At 33.8% G+C, this 16752-nt stretch overlaps 2 protein-coding genes across 3 annotated transcripts; both read right to left on the bottom strand.

The window, feature by feature from the left end:
* Positions 1-1964: 1964 nt before the first annotated feature.
* Positions 1965-4800, bottom strand: LOC129444907 (OX-2 membrane glycoprotein). 2 transcript variants are annotated; one of them, XM_055205923.2, is made up of 5 exons: positions 4645-4800; positions 4176-4517; positions 3090-3395; positions 2724-2825; positions 1965-2619 (listed from the first exon to the last, which is right to left on the bottom strand). In XM_055205923.2, exons 1-5 carry the CDS (start codon positions 4682-4684, stop codon positions 2561-2563), a joined length of 849 nt encoding a protein of 282 aa, XP_055061898.2. In that variant the 5' UTR covers positions 4685-4800; the 3' UTR covers positions 1965-2560. The 2 variants fall into 2 exon arrangements, with proteins under 2 accessions (XP_055061898.2, XP_055061899.2); XM_055205924.2 differs by having other exon boundaries at positions 1965-2586.
* A 6025-nt stretch (positions 4801-10825) lies between these two features.
* On the bottom strand, positions 10826-15571 carry LOC129444906 (nectin-3). Its single transcript, XM_055205921.2, has 5 exons — positions 14383-15571; positions 13915-14256; positions 12105-12413; positions 11726-11815; positions 10826-11635 (listed from the first exon to the last, which is right to left on the bottom strand). Exons 1-5 carry the CDS (start codon positions 14420-14422, stop codon positions 11601-11603), a joined length of 816 nt encoding a protein of 271 aa, XP_055061896.1. The 5' UTR covers positions 14423-15571; the 3' UTR covers positions 10826-11600.
* Positions 15572-16752: the final 1181 nt, after the last annotated feature.

The raw sequence follows: 16752 nt of genomic DNA, 5'->3' as shown, positions 1-16752 counted from the left end.
ATGGTACCAAACAGGGAAGCCACCAAACACTTCCGTGTTTTCCCAATTTAAAGACTGTTACATGAGTAGTTATACCAGTAAGTATGGTGCCACAAAATAAAAAATTTTTGGCACCATAGGAATGAATGGGTCTAGGCTAAATGCTAACACATTCACAACGCGCTGTACAGTGCACGCATTGAAAAAAGATAGATATGTATTAATTCGTCTAAGTTGAGGTAATAACATAGTTTAATATGGCAAAAGGGTAGACTATTCCTTTAACTTCCGGTCTAATGGTCTCTGTTTAATGGTCTGGCTAATGGCTAAACTGAACTCTGGAATAAATACCTTGTTGAAAATAATGTTTTGGTTTTGACGAGGGGAGACGACAAGCATGGATCACCGCTATGTGAAGGAGGTTTGGAAGCTGATCTTTACATTGTATAGATTATACACATTTTAGACCGTAACGGAAGCTCAGTGTTGTTTTTGATATGCTTTAGCTATGAACTGAACTAAGGTCACAACGTACAGAATAGCTGGCCAATCAGCGACATAGTGTTTTTCAAATCGATTAATTTTATACAAAATCAATGCATTTGAGGAAAGCCGTATATCTGGAGCTAGAAAAATGTACAGTATGTGAAAAATTTGTTTTTTTTAACCATAAACCACGCGAACACATTGTATTATACCAAATTCACAAAATAACTCTAATTATTTGTGGAGTTTACCGGAAGTTATTTTTGTTTAACGAAAACCGTTTGCTTATGTTGTTACTGCTAAAACCATCCATACATATATATTCCAATAAAATATAAATTATTTCTTTAAAAAAGACCTCTTTCCTCCAAATATTTCATTATTAACTTGTACTGTAATTTACTGGATACTATAGGTCATTGGCCAAGTATTTTCAAGTCATTTTGTGTCACGGCTCTTAGAAATGCATTTGTTTGTAATATCATTTCCGTGTATTTAATTTGGGTGTTTTCCAAATGTATTCCTAATCAGGAATCATATCTTATCTTTTCCTGCATGCTAATTTGGTATCGTTTTATGTCACTGTCCTCTTTAGTTTCATATTCGGTTTGAGATTTTCACTGAATAAAAGAGTTTGATAATATAAACAAATTAACTTGAGCAATTGTTTTGTAATGACAGTCATAAAGCTGACACAATGCATCTTAGCACACTTTCTTGGAAATGAATAATAAAAAATAATGTAGGAGTATTAGTCACTGCCATGAGCAAATATCAGAATTTCCTTTGAGGAAACCACAAATTTCAATATCAATGAACCGCAACTTTCACTTTTTAGATTACTAAAGGCTGCATTTTCTCATTCTTTGGCTTTTATGAATGTAAACTGAGCAAATATTTGCTTTAGGATACTGTAACTGAATTTTTTTATTTCCAAATACACTTCTACAGATCTAGGGTTTAAACAACATCTGTGTTTAAAATCTTTAACGTGTAACATTATAAAATTCCCTATTACTAATATAGTCCATTTAAAGGAATGAGTGAATTCTATAGGGAGAGGGCCAATTTGGCATCTCCCATTCACATAACCTGCATGTTTTTGGCCGGTGGGAGAAGTCCAAACTACCCGGAGTAACCCTGACACAGGAAGAACATGCAAACTCCACACAGAAAGGCCACCTGACCTAGCTAGGTCTCGAACGGGGACCTTCTTGCTGTGAGGCACTGTGCCACCCTGCATTCGATATCATCAACTATTATGTCAGAGACCACTACAAAATGGCTGTCACTTCTGATATATGCAATATGTGTAGGGGGTTATTTCAAACAGAGACAATGCTTTATGAGTGAACCATAAACAATGAATGTGGACTGGTTCAGTTTACAGTTTACAGCAAAAAAACTTAAAAGCAAGAGTTTTATTTTTGCCAAGATTATTATCACCCTCATTGTTCAACATCAGGGTTGAGGTAAAACAGAAAGACAGCAATTGAACATACAGCATCGAACATATTTTTATTATGACAACACAACAAATAACAGCTTATAAGTTTTGAAACTTTAATAAAGATACTATGGGGTGGTTATCCCTGGCAGGGATTATCTTAAGCCAGGACTTACATTGGACAGATTTTATATTTATTTTAGTCTAGGACTAGTCTAATCCCTGTCCGGGAAACCGGCCCTATATAAATATAATAAATATAAAAATGAGACATAGAATATGCAGTTTATGGTTTTAAGGTGTAAGTGCATCATTATGAAAACTATAAAGTGCAAATTCAGAGCAAATTTGAAATTACAAGTAGGTGTTTGAAAACAAATATGATGCAAATACTCTAATAAAGTACCAAGTCTGAATCATTTATGGGCTGTGCGCACTGTGCAGTATGTAAACATGTATAAATAAATACGTAACATTGAATATAAAAATACATTAAAAAATATAAAACTATACGACAATATAACAAATATAACAATTCACAAGTCATTTAAATAACACAGAGGTAACACAAACATCAAAAAGGACATCCATGAAGGTCATTTGACAGAAATGTTGAGGTAGTTGAGGACTTTTAAATTTCATTCAGCATTATACAACTTCATCATGAAGCGATTCTGCAGAAGTAAATTTCTTCATTAAATTGGCTCCTTAAAAAAAAAACGAAGTAAATTTATTAAAAATATTGTTTAAATAATTAACATTTAAGACTTTAAGTGTTCATTCAAAAGCTAAATGGTAATTGGTTACTTACCTTTTAGCTTGTTGTAAAGACAGATGATGACCAAAATAAGAATAAACATGAAAACGACGATGATAACTGTAGTGATATAGGATCTTGATGTAATATTGTTTCCTGTAAAAAATATATATAACAGTGAGGTAAGGTTTTGGGGGGTTTCTAAATGATAATATACATTACACTGGAATTTTTTCTGTGTATTTTACTGTAAAAGTGATTTATAAAGTAAAGTGAGTTTTATTACTATTATTATTATCATTATTATATAAAATATTTTATTTTTTAGAAATTGAATTTGGTAGAAACTGTTTAAAGTACCAATTTTACTGTGTATGTTTTCTATTAATCCAATATACATAGAAAATATGAAATATTTACCTTCATCATTTTCTCCCTTCAAGTAGATTTGGTACTTTTCCTCTATGTTGCCACTCAGAGCCACACATTCCACATACTTCCCATAATATTGTGACGATGTAAGTTTGAGGTGACTTGTAGTAGTGTTTGAACCATCATTGTTGACATTTACTGAAGTATTTGATCCAGAGAGTTTGAGGTTCTGGTGCTTCTCTGTGGATTTCCACTGGAGTATCGGTGTGGGTTTACCAGTGGCTGAACACGTAACTGAAACTTCTGAATCAGAACTGGATGGTGGATTTATGATGGCTGTTATTTCTGATATACCTGGAAAATATCAACATTTAAAATTTAGAAAGGTGCAATGTTTAAACACTTAGGTACTAAGAAGACTTAAGACTTCAGAACCAACAGTGGTAAAAACTAAAAATATAAGATATAATTTTGATTCAATAAATGATCAATTTATCTAAGCTATTGTTGCAGTATTGGATTCTTGAAGTGTATACGGTTCTTTATATTATCCAAAGAAATTTACAGTGCATTTAATGCATACATTTCAGTAGTATGTTGTTGCCTGAGAATACAACCCATAAACTTGTTCTTGCTGGCTTTATGGTCTACCAGCTGAGAAACACTTCATATTAAAATCTACAAAAAACTTAAAGTAAAATTTTACGTTTAGATTATTAGGAACACAAGAAAGATTGTAAAGTGGGGCACAATATAAACTTTATCTGCTCAATACATTTGGTCACATTACATTCCCCATGAAGCGGCACTAAGACAGATTTTAACCTGAAACAGTAGACCATTACTCTACTTTGTTAAATTTACTTGGGACAAACTAATTATATTTTCAAATACTACTTAGGACAAATTGCCTGGGTTAGACTCCTCTTTACGTTTTGGGAAATAATCAGTTTATTAACAGTTTGACGCAGGCTTTAGGACCCAGCAGAAGCCCCTCGCAAGGTGGTCGCTTTACTGAACTTTCTGTTTTACCTCTAACTAGTCTAGACTCTAGATGACTAGTTATTGATACTATTACTGACTGTACCTAGTACCGTCATAACATATTTTTTGTAGATAAACGTTTCACTGTACCTTTAACAGTTAGACACAATGTTTTCCATTTCGCTCCAACTGGATAAGCTTGGAAGGAACAAATGTAGCAAGCCTCGTCCTCAAATGTGACGTTTTTGATCACAATAGACGTTGAATTATATGACGCCGTCGTCAAAGTCACTTTTCCGACGTACTGATCTTCAACATGATCCTTGTAAACCTCGCTGAATGTAGCCAAAGTCTCGGCGCGGTCGTCGGAGCGCGCCCTCTGCCAAGTCACCTGTTTGACTCCAGACGGATTCGAGAGCGCGCAGGAAAGCGAGGCTTCTCCACCAAATAGAACTGATGTATCTCCTCGTGCAGTAATATCTGAAGAATAAGCTGTGAAATAAAATGAACATGTTATTTGGTGATGTTACAAACGGCACACAGTGTCTTCGCGAAAGGAATGTATTGTTTTTTGGCTATACATTTGATTAGGCTAAATAAAAGAAATACAATGTATTACCTCCATTCATGAAGCATACAATGATAAGGAGACACAGCATGGTAAATGTTTGCCATGATCTGCTTGTTGTCGCTATATAAATGCTCAGTTTATCGAAACCAAAACTTCCGGGTGATTTTTAAACACGTGATTTCCTGAAACAAATTAAGGCTGTAGGCTATCATTTACAGTTGCTCTCGTGGCAAGCGTAAAATTCCGAATAACGTTAACTTAGGTCACGAGAATTATGACAACCATAGTTAAACCATGGTAAGTGTAGTAAAACCATGGTTTTGCTGATAGTAAAAACATGGTTACTACACTTTTACCGCAAAAAAATGGTTAATCTTTTTAAGGGTACAGTAATGTCAAATGGTGATTTAACATCATTTTTACAGGACATGAATCATCGACATCCAGTAACAGAAATTTTTCCAGATTTATGGGAAGAACCAGTGAAATTTGTAAGCATATACAAAATATATATTTTTGTCTCTAGGGACTTTATCGTGGTACATATATTGTGTATTTTATAAAGTAGGCTGAGTAAATTAGTTAAGTCTAAATAAAGGTTTTATTATTTAATACTGCTGAATATGAGGTCATAGCCTACATTTTACATAATATAGGCATGGAAAAAAATTTATATATTTTAATTTCTCTATTAATTAATATAGCCTATTGTTTGGCTCTTTAATAAACTTATTTAAAATTAAGGAAAGATACTTTTTGAAATTATCCATGATTAAATTTATTATGCTTTGTGAATGAATGTTAGGATTCTTGAGCATCTGGATGTTCTTTTCTATGGGAGATCTTTTACTTATTCACAGCTTCATTAGATTGGTAGAATGATGTAGATCTCCCTTATTTCTGGCAAGCTCAGAATCAAGAAACTTTTTATAGATTCATGGTATTCCCCGGCCCTTATCTCTGCAGAAAGTCTGGAGCGTATAGTGAAGATGACACAATGTCACAACTAGGCGGACCAGCTTTCCTGCCATTGTAGAGAAGGACCCTTAATTCCAACATTTGATTCATGCCCTATCCATCATGGAGAAGGATTCGGGCTAAAACATCCAGTTTTTCCCACAAGCAAGACCTCTTAAAAGCTTGTCTAAAGTACTAAACTCACCACACAGGACTCTGACCAACCCCCATCACTCTTCATTCAAAGGCTTACTTTTTACTATACAGATGTGTTTATATATACATTATATGTGTATGTGTGTGTGTGTACAAACAAAACATTTATTACATAACACTGCAATACAATCAATTCCCTAATGCTGGTACACTTCATGTACATATTCATAAGTTTATATTGTCTTATCCGTCACATTTGTAACATTATTTGCTGCTTCTCTTGGTCGTAGTGTGTTAATATTACTGTATATGTTCTGTAAAGGAACTATGGATCGCCACACATTGAATAAAGTTTACTTTGACAATGAGATTTGCATATCCCCATGAGTAACCTCACTCATGTGAATTAAGCAGAAATTCTCATCAATGTTATCTTAGCTGCTCTTCCACTTGTGATTTTCACTGCCCTGGGAATCTTATAACTATCAAAAGTCCGAAATGTCATATGAGCAAAAATACTGACTATAAATAATTTGAAGAAATCCCAAATCAGCATTTTCTGTTAATGCTTGATTTGTTAATGTATCATAAGCTGATCTTGTAGAACAAACTTGCCCGGCTTTTTCAAGTCCCTCTATAGGAAAGTTTAATAAGAACATACTGTATAGAAAAAGTGTATTTTCTGCAGAGAATGTCAAGAAAGATTGTCTAAAGCAAGATCAAAAATCCCCTAAAATTGATTTCATTTAATATAAATTTTTCTTTCTCTATTTGCTTTGTTTATTTTATGATATTTTTCAGTCAATTTGAAATTAAATTAAATGCTAAAATAAAATCACGAAATATGTCCCAAATTTGAAAATGAAATGCTAAAATAAAAATTTAAACATTAAATTTAATTATTTCATTTTCAAGGTGATGCATCTTTCCTCCCAAATTGAAAGTAAAATGCAATTGATGATTTAAAATGTCATTTTCAGTACAATTTCGAGGCAAGACTGCCGATATTAAAATTAAAAGGCAAACTTGTAAATTAATCTATAAATAACTTTTTAAAAAGGCTCTTTATGCATGCCTAATCAATAATGACAAGTTTTAATTTATGTTCTCTTTAATTTATTCATTTTCATGTTTTTCATGCTTTTTCATTTACAACTTGTATGCAAATACATTGTTTATCAGTGGGTGGGGTTTACTTGCACAAGAAATGGGGATTGGCTGTAGCAATGTCGCCAAGTCGCCAACTTATCCACTTTATTGCTACATTTAGCAACTTTTAGACCCATTGAATTTGCATAAAAGTTAAAAACGAAAATGAAAACCAATAAAGTAAAGAGATACATAAAATTAAAACATAAAATTAAAACTCCGCTTTACATTTTTATTTTGTCACTATGCTTGGGCATGAATACAAATCCTTTAAAAATGTATTTATAGATTCATTTTCAAGTTTGCCTTTTAATTTTAATATTGACAGTCTTGCCACAATAGGCTTTATGCCCAGCTGCACTTCTTCCTGAACTTCAGCCAGCTCCTTGTTTCCTGTCTGCCATTATTGGACAAACTGATTAATCCAGGTGTGCCTGACCTCAGTAGTCACAACAACAATAATCAGACACACCTGGATTAATCAGTTTGTCCAATAATGGCAGACAGGAAACAAGGAGCTGGCTGAAGTTCAGGAAGTAGCCTATTGCATTGAAAATGAAATGTCAAATCATCAATTTCATTTTATTTTTCAGTTCGTCATTATCACCTTAAAAATTTTATAATTTAATGTTTACATTTTTATTTAAGCATTTAATTTTTTAATTTGGGACATATTTTGCGATTTTATTTGTTATTTTAGCATTTAATTAATTAATTTAAATTTCATCATCCAATACACCTTTACATTTTTTTTACTCTTCCTGCATCTGTTTTGTGGCAGGATGTAAACAAAGACACAACAGGTTTGAATAAGAAAAGAGTTTAGGAGGTACAGTGCAAGATTTCCAATGACCAATTTCTGGTCTGTTTCTCAAAAATCCATAGGCTGCAAAACCATTAAAAATATTAGTATTTTTCAATAAATGCCACAAATAGAAGATAAGGATAGCATGCATACATTTGAGATAATACCTGGGTTATGTGGGGACTTTTAGGACTGTTTCTAGGATTTAAAAAGAAAGTAGCAAACACTACACTAACAAAAACTGCTGGGTTATTTCCAACCCAGAGTTGGGTCCAAAAGGGATTAACCAAACCCGTTGGGTTGTAATTTAAAGGGCACATATTATGTAAAATCTGCTTAAACAAGGTGTTAGGACATAAATGTGTGTTGGCAGTTTGGGAACAACCCTTCAAATAATCCCCACACTGTAAAAAATGCAGCAAGAAGTTAAAACAACTTGGTTTTGCAAGTCAATTCAACATACTATTTTAAGTTTAACTTTTAAAAACAAGTTGAAATTATTTAACTTAATTTGCTAAGTTAAAGTAACATAAAAATATATGTTGATTTGACAAAAATGTTGCATTTTGTTACAGTGCATTAAAGGGCTTGACATCAACCCCAAATGCAGGTAGATTTCACCTGTGGCATGTATGACAGCCACCCCTACTTGCCACTTTTGGCGGGTTGAATACTATTTTTACTTGTACTGTAGTTTTCTTTAAGCCATGCGAAACAATAAACAATGCGTGGTACAAACCTACGAAAATACAACTCCCCTGAGCACTCCCGCACCCAGCACAACGTATGAGTTATTTACAATATAGTACTGTATATACTGTAAAAAATCTGTGCTGCCTAAAAAAGTTTTGTTGAATCAACTCAGATTTACAAGTCATGTCAACTTACTATTATTTTATCTTGACAAAAGATGAGTTGCTACAACTTATAAAATTAAGTTGACTTATAAAAAAAAGTTTTTCAACTTTTTCAACTCATCTGTAGTTATAACAACTCATCTCTAGTAAAGATTAATAATAGTAAGTTGAAATGACTCGTAAATCTGAATTGATTTAACAATTTTTAAGCAGATAAAAATGAGAACTATATTGAATGGCGAAAAGAGCACTTAGTTTGTAGCACTGCACACAGTAATATTGACACAAGTTTTTGAGCGATGGGAGAGTAGTCAGGAGTGATGATGTTACTGCGAGCTGAGGTCGAAGTGCTGCAAACTAAGTGCTCTTCCGCCATACAATATAGTTTTTATATCATTTTTTATCCGCCCAAAAAATCTTAACGTTTTATTTTGTACCACCTTACTTACTTGTGTAACTACTCATGCAACAGTCTTCAAATAGGGAAAACACGGAAGTGTCCGGTGGCCTCTAAATTCATCCCTGCCTGGATCCCAAGGAATGAATGGGGCTAGGCCAAATGCCAACACATCTACAACGCGCTGCACAAAGATCAAGTGCACACATTGAAAAAAGATAGGTATGTATTATTTCGTCCAAGTTGAGGGAAGAACTAATTAAAATACTAAAAAACGGTGGTGTTTTCCTTTAAGAGTAGAAGAAGTGAAAAAAGGTAACTCGGCTTGTTATACTGAACACTCACATTTTTGCTTTATTGTAAAGATCCAATGAATTTTGTATGTGACAATAAAAAAATGCAGAGAACATAAACAAGGCTACTAAAATGAATTATATACATAAAAAACACAAACTCTAAATATTATTATTTATATATTATAATATGTATTACAGCAGTAGTTTATAATGTTAAAGGAAAACTACACAGTTTTTCAACATTTCACTATGTTCTTACCCCAACTCAGACGAAATAATACATCCCTGTCTTTTTTCAATGCATGCACATCTTTGTACAGCGCGTTATGGATGTGTTAGCATCTAGTCTAGCCCACTCACTCCCACGGGTCCAAACAGGGATGAATTTAGAATCAACCAAACACTACTTGTGTAGTTGTCTTTAAATTGGGAAAACATGAAAATGTTTGGTTGCTTCTAAATGCATCCCTGTTTGGACCCATAGGAATGAATGGGCCAGGCCAAATGCCAACACATTCACGAAGATGAAGTGCATGCAATAAAAAAAAACAGGATTTATTTCATCTTAGTTAAGGTAAGAACATAGTAAAGTATTAAAAAACTATGTAGTTTTCCTATAGAAAACCAGTACACAACACTCACAGCAAAATAACTTAAAATCACAGCAATAAGTGAGCTTATTACATTAGGGTCAACATAAGACCAACACGTTTAATACACATTTATTCTTTATGTATGATTCATCACTGCACTTTATTTTACAAAAGCTTGTAATACTGTATGTCATAAAAATGTATAGTGGCAAGAAAAAGTATGTAAACGCCTAAGAATTAACTGTTTTTTACAGTTATTTGCCAAAAATGTGATCTGATCCTCATCTAGGTCACAACAATAGACAAACACAATGTGCATAAGCTGACAACACACAAATAATTCTAGTTTATTGTGTCTTTTACTTAAAAACACCTATTAAACATTCATAGTGCTGGAGTAAAATGTAAGTGAACCTTTGAATTTAATAGTTTGTTGAACCTCCTTTGGTAGCAATTTCTTCAAGCAAGCGCTTTCAGTAGTTCTGAATCAGACCTACACATTTTTCAAAGGAATTGTTGCCCATTGTTACCATAGTATGAGCTCACAGTGAGTGTGGTATGACCTCACATCATGACCATAGTATGAGCTCACTGTGAGTGTACCATGACTTCACATTGTGACCATAGTATGAGCTTACTGTGAGTGTACTGTGACCTCACATTGTGACCATGATATGAGCTCACTGTGAGTGTACCATGACATCACATCATGACCATAGTATGAGCACACTGTGAGTGTACCGTGACCTCACATCGTGACCATAGTATGAGCTCACTGTGAGTGTACTGTGACATCACATTGTGACCATAGTATGAGCTCACTGTGAGTGTACTGCGACCTCACATTGTGACCATAGTACGAGCGCACAGTGTGTGTAGTATGACCTCACAACATGAGCTATTGTCACAATGTGAGGTCACTGTGCGCTCATATCATGGTTACAGTGTGAGGTCATGAAACACTCACTGTGCGCTCATATCACGGTCAAAACGTGAGGCCACGGTACACTCACCGTGCGCTCCCAACATGGTCACAATGTGAGGTCACGCCACACTCACTGTGCGCTCATACCATGAACTCAAAATTCTGAATTCACAATGAGCTCACATATAGCTCACACTGTGATTATCACGGTATGAGAATGGTGTGACGTCACTGTTATCATCGTGTGATCTCCTGTGTTGACTGGGTAGGCCACTCCGAATAGTGCATTTTGTTTTTTCTTAAGCCAGTCTGTGGTGGATTTACTTTGATGGTCATTGTCCTGCTACATCAACCAACTTTTAAGCTTCAACCGGCAGATAACCACCCTGAAATTATCCTGTAGGATATTTTGTTAAACTTGGGAATTAATCCCCCTCTCGATGATGGCAAGTGGTCCAGGCCCTTATCATTATGTTCCCTCCACAATACTTCACTGTTGGGATGATGTTTTGATGTTGGTAAGCTGTGCCGTTACGGCGCCATAGTAAACAATTCAACTTTTCATCAGTCCATAAAATATTTCCCAGTAGCACTAGGGTTTGCCGGGGTGCTCTTTTGCAAACTTCAGGCTCACTGGAGAGCAGTGGCTTCCTCCATAGTGTTCTGCCACAGACACCGTGCCTGTTCAAAGACTTACATATGGAAGACTCATTATCCGAGATGTGTGCCAGTTCCAATGTTGCCTTCAAGCCTTTAGCTGATACTCGTGGGATAAACATAAAGAGTGATTTTCATAGAAAACAATATTAGGATCTAGACTTGTAGATTTTAAATAAAGTGGCAGCTATACAGTCCATCTGAAATGTTGTTCATGGTATACAAGTAGAATGTTTAATCCCTTCATCTGTAAAACAAAAAAATAAATTTTTAGTACTGGTTAATACCTTACTGTGGTATTAAAACTGGTATTTTAAATTTCACTATTGTTGCATACCTTTGAACCTGATGTAAAGAAAGATAATTACAATACCGATGATAATCAGAAGCGAAATTGTAATGGTGTAATTTCTTAATGTGACATTCCCTGTAAAACAACCAAAAATGTACAATTAAAATATACAACTTGACAGAAATTGCAGACGATGCATAAAATGTATGTTTTGTGAGGATGTGCATTCCTTGCTATCATGCTCTATCAATTGGTTCCAAATAAGCTTAACTTTTGCATTTAAATTAACTTATTAAAACAAAAAAATGTTACTAAAAGTACAAACATGCATCTTGATTATTCAGCTTAATGGTGGAATTACAATATTGCCAATAAAGCCACTACTGCCCCATACACCTGATATGTATACATTGAAGCGAGTTACCTTTATCTTTATCTTCTCTAGGCAAGTATATTTGGTACTTTTTCTCTATTTTGCCACTCTCAGCCACACATTCCACATACTTCCCATGAAATTGTGACAATGTAAGTTTAAGTTCACTTGTGGTGGTGTTTGAACCATCACTGTTGAGCTGTATTGAAGTATTTGATTCAGAGAGATTGAGGTTCTGGTGTTTCTCTGTGGATTTCCACTGGAGTATCGGTGTGGGTTTACCAGTGGCTGAACACGTGACTGAAACATCTGAATCAGAACTGGATGCAGGTTTTATAGATGCTGTTATTTCCGATATACCTGGAAAAAAACAGCATAATGTCTTGAATATTCAATCTTTCAAAGCAAAAGGCAGAATTGCCATAAAAGCAAACGATACTAAATAGCACTAAAAGTGGTTCTTGGCTCGTAATCATAGAGGAACCATTTTTAGTGCTATATAGCACCAATGAAGAACCATACGGGGGTCATATAGCACCACTATAGCACCAGATATGGTTCTACATAACACAATATGGTTCTACAGGTACACAGGTGCTACACAGGTACTTTATCGGTGCTATATGGCACTTAAAATGGTTCCGCTATGATTACGAGCCAAGAACCACTTTTAGTGCTTTTAGCACCGTTTGTTTTTAGAGTGTATGTGGCACATTTATTGCATATAAATTGAGAAAATACATTGTCCATTTAGTTTGAAGCTTAAGGATATAGTTAAACGTAAAGCAGGCTACATGTGTTTTTAGATACAGTATTACTTTCTAATAAGTATCACATGCTCATTGAGCTGTGCCAGCTGTTTGATCTCTCTATCATTTCTTTAAAACTGAAACTACAGTATCAAATTTGGCTTTTAAACATGAAATGAAAGTGCCAGGTGCAATAAGACTATTTGGTCAGCATTATCCTTTACGATGAGCGTCTTTTATAAAATATCAATGTTGCCCACAAGTTGAAACTCTTATTTAGGTTTCATTTCTGCTTTATGAAGAACCTTTTCAGTAACACAACACTGGGGCAAATTGTCACACAAGCAGTCTGAAACTTATGCTGATTAATTTGCATTTAGAGACTATCATTCAAACTAAAATTTCAATTTAATTATAATATACTTATTTTGATAATAGCTCCTGGATAATGAAGTTTTTAAGTATTTAATAAAGGTATATTTTAATAGAAAATATAAACTTTTTTCTCTGGTATATTTTTACATGTTTTGTTTATTACAATTTTTGTTAGCCAAAACAGTGGATGTTTTTGTATATTACCTTATATTTTTGCAGTTTTATGATTTTTTTTTCATTATTATCAATTTACGGTTTAATTTTATTTGAAAAGGCACTGAAGAGTCAGTTATTAAGTACTGTAAATTCTTTAACTTTTTAACAATTTGAATAAACAGCAGGGACCCATTGTGACAACATGCCCCGCTATATGGCAACGTGGGTTTAATGCTCAGATATACTGTAAATATGTATGGCTTGGCAACACTGTACAATGAGATTGTATTTGTTAACAATAAGTTAATGCATTAGCTAACATAAACTAACAATGGTCAATACTTTAACAGCATTTATTCATCTTTGTTCATGTTAATTTTAGCATTTACTAATACATCAAGTAACTGGTAACTAATTAAATAATGCACCCTGAACTAACATGAATTATTATATTGAATTAATACATGCTGAACTATATTGTTCGTTGTTTGTTCATGCATTTACTCATATTTACTAATATAGCATCCTTGTAAAGTATTCCTAATTGTTCTTTATCACTGCCCTTAGCCAACTTTGCCTACCTTTAACAGTGAGGCATAATGTTTGCCATTTGGCTCCTACTGGATACGCTTGGAAGGAACAAATGTAGCAAGCCTCGTCCTCAAATGTGACGTTTTTGATCACGATAGACGTTGAATTAAATGACGCCATCGTAAAAAAGACTTTTCCGACATATTGATCCTCCACACGTTTCTTGTAAACTTCGCTGAATGTTGCCAGGGTCTCCGCGCGCTCTTCCCCGTGCACCCGCTGCCAGGTCACTTGCTTGACTCCAGATGGGTTCGAGAGCGCGCAAGAGAGCGAGGCATCTTCACCAAACACAACATTCGTATCCCCATTTGTCACTATATCCAAAAGGCAAACTGTAAAATAAAACAGCAAAAATGCGTTATAATCCTGCCAACGTCTCCATCCAATTTAAGCAAAAATAGATCTATATTCAATTGCGATATTGGTTTATAAATTAGAATAAATTTCCAATTACCGACCCCCTTTGAGCAGGAAGAAAATAACCATAAGAGACAGCATGGTTCACTTTGATGTCTATTAAAGAAAATATCTCTCTTATGTACTGTAGCTGTCTATATGGGAATATGGGGATCTCCAATTCCACGTGATAGCTGTGGCAACCAGCTGTGCGGGGATTTTCTGGCTACACCTATGTTATAAACCATGTTATTAAACTGAATGCATTTTAAATGTACATTCATGTGTCGACATATAATGCAGCTGAATTACCCAAGGACCACAATTTTATTTTTATTTTTAATAGTTTCCGAATCAAATAACATATGAACCTTCAGCTGTTTACGGTTTAAACCACAATTCTTTTGTGGGATGTTTTAGGGCATTATTCCAGGAAGATATAGGGATCTGGTTTCTATTCACCAGAACATCACCAATAGCGCACAACACATTATAGAAACAAAGAAACAATTATTTTACATCAATATCAATACACTTAATAATACAACAGTAGAACTTCTGTAATGACAAAAGAAGAAAGCAAGAAAAACATTACAGGAAGTTTTTTTATTAAGTGTATTGATATTGATGTAGAAAACAAATGACAATTGTGAGTTTGATTTGCATGGGGTTTAAAAAAATTTCCGGAGAATCTTTGTGAGTCATCCTTTGAAACACTTCCTCTTTTATTTACCAGTAAACAACACAATCGCGAAACTGAACTAAATATAAATGGATTGTTAAAAATAGAGATAAAAATAAACAAATTACAAATAAAAACCAAATACATAAAACTTCAATATCGTCATCAAATCTAAACCCTTAAATGTGTTAATTAACCTTTTTTAAGTAGCCAAAACTTTAACAAACATTATTACACAGAATTGTTTACATTACAAAAATGGACTGTTGACCTGGACCAAAACAAAAAGAAGCTAAAGGTGGCTCGGAATCCTAACTAGAGATTAACAGAGATGCAGTACACCACTGTCTGTAACGAGCAGTCCCGAGAGTTTCACATTAAATCAACTTTAGCTGATTTCATAGTATTTCCCGAAGAACGACGTAACGTATAGAAATATAATATGCGCCCATTGTGACAACAAAATCCATACACTAATTCCTTGATTGATGATTTTCTTTATTCCTTGATTGATGATGATGATGAGTAATAGTTGTAGTGTACCGAGACAGTACAGTATATTCCCGAAATGACGCATGAGGATGACCAACCCAACCAACTGTCAAAATAAAAGCCCGTACTGTATAAAACTTTTTAAGCGACACGCTTCAGTTAATTAAAAGATGACGTGATTAAGAAGCCTACATGAAAAAGGACTGTAGTACACTTTAATATTCACTAAGTAAACTGCATTTCTAGATACTATATAGTGTTTTGAATAAGTGTTTTAAATTTGTATTAAAATATACTATCTTATTTAAATATGCATTTTCAAACGTTTCGTCACTAAAGTTAATACTACTACACAATACTGTACAATATAGTAACAAAGTGTAGTCAGTTTTATAATATACAGCACACTACAGTTTACTAGTGGATATAAGAAAGTATACTACGCTTTTTTCCATGCTTAACCTTTTTTAAATTTATTATGCTAATTTATATATATATATATATATATATATATATATATATATATATATATATATATATATATATATATATATATATATATATATATATATATATATATATATATATATTTTTAAAGTATGTGAGTGGGACAGCATTTTCTATTCCTTATTTGCAGTTTTTTTGCAATCTTTTTCTTTTCGGAAGACTGTGAAGACACAGTTTTGTACATATGTGATTTTTTTAATCTGACGTCAGATATGTCACAATATTATATTTGGCTTGCTTAATCTCATTAGAACATAAAGAAATTCACAAATGAGTCACCATATTCACTGATCAGGAAACCATCACCAAATAAATTGTATGTGTAAGAAAAGTTTGTTGGCAGAAACCAGACACAGGCTGCTGTTCTTCTTTTATAGAGTATGACATAGCACTTTTTGGGGGGGGGGCAAATGAGTGATCTCATCAGTTTCTCTGGTGCATCAAATTGTAATGGTTAGTTCTACATTCTCTGTATATTTAACCTAGACTTTAAACATCCGTTGGATTTTGCCCATAATAATAGGCAAGATATATTTGTGAACCTGACTTGTACCTCTAATTGGGTGATTCTCAAGAAATTCAGATTTAGAAGATGTCCAGCATCAGAATTTTTATAAAGCCCTTGATTTTTTTTTTTGCACATATAAGATTAAGGTTTGAACTTAACCATTTTTTTAGAGGACTTAAAACATATTTCCTATAGAATTATTTACATTTTTTTAGATTATCATTATCAAAAATGATCATTACC

This window comes from Misgurnus anguillicaudatus, chromosome 3 (assembly GCF_027580225.2).
Source record: "Misgurnus anguillicaudatus chromosome 3, ASM2758022v2, whole genome shotgun sequence".
Classification (NCBI taxonomy): Eukaryota; Metazoa; Chordata; class Actinopteri; order Cypriniformes; family Cobitidae; genus Misgurnus; species Misgurnus anguillicaudatus.
Note: the sequence above shows the minus strand (reverse complement) of the source record. Positions and strands in the feature narration are given on the sequence as shown.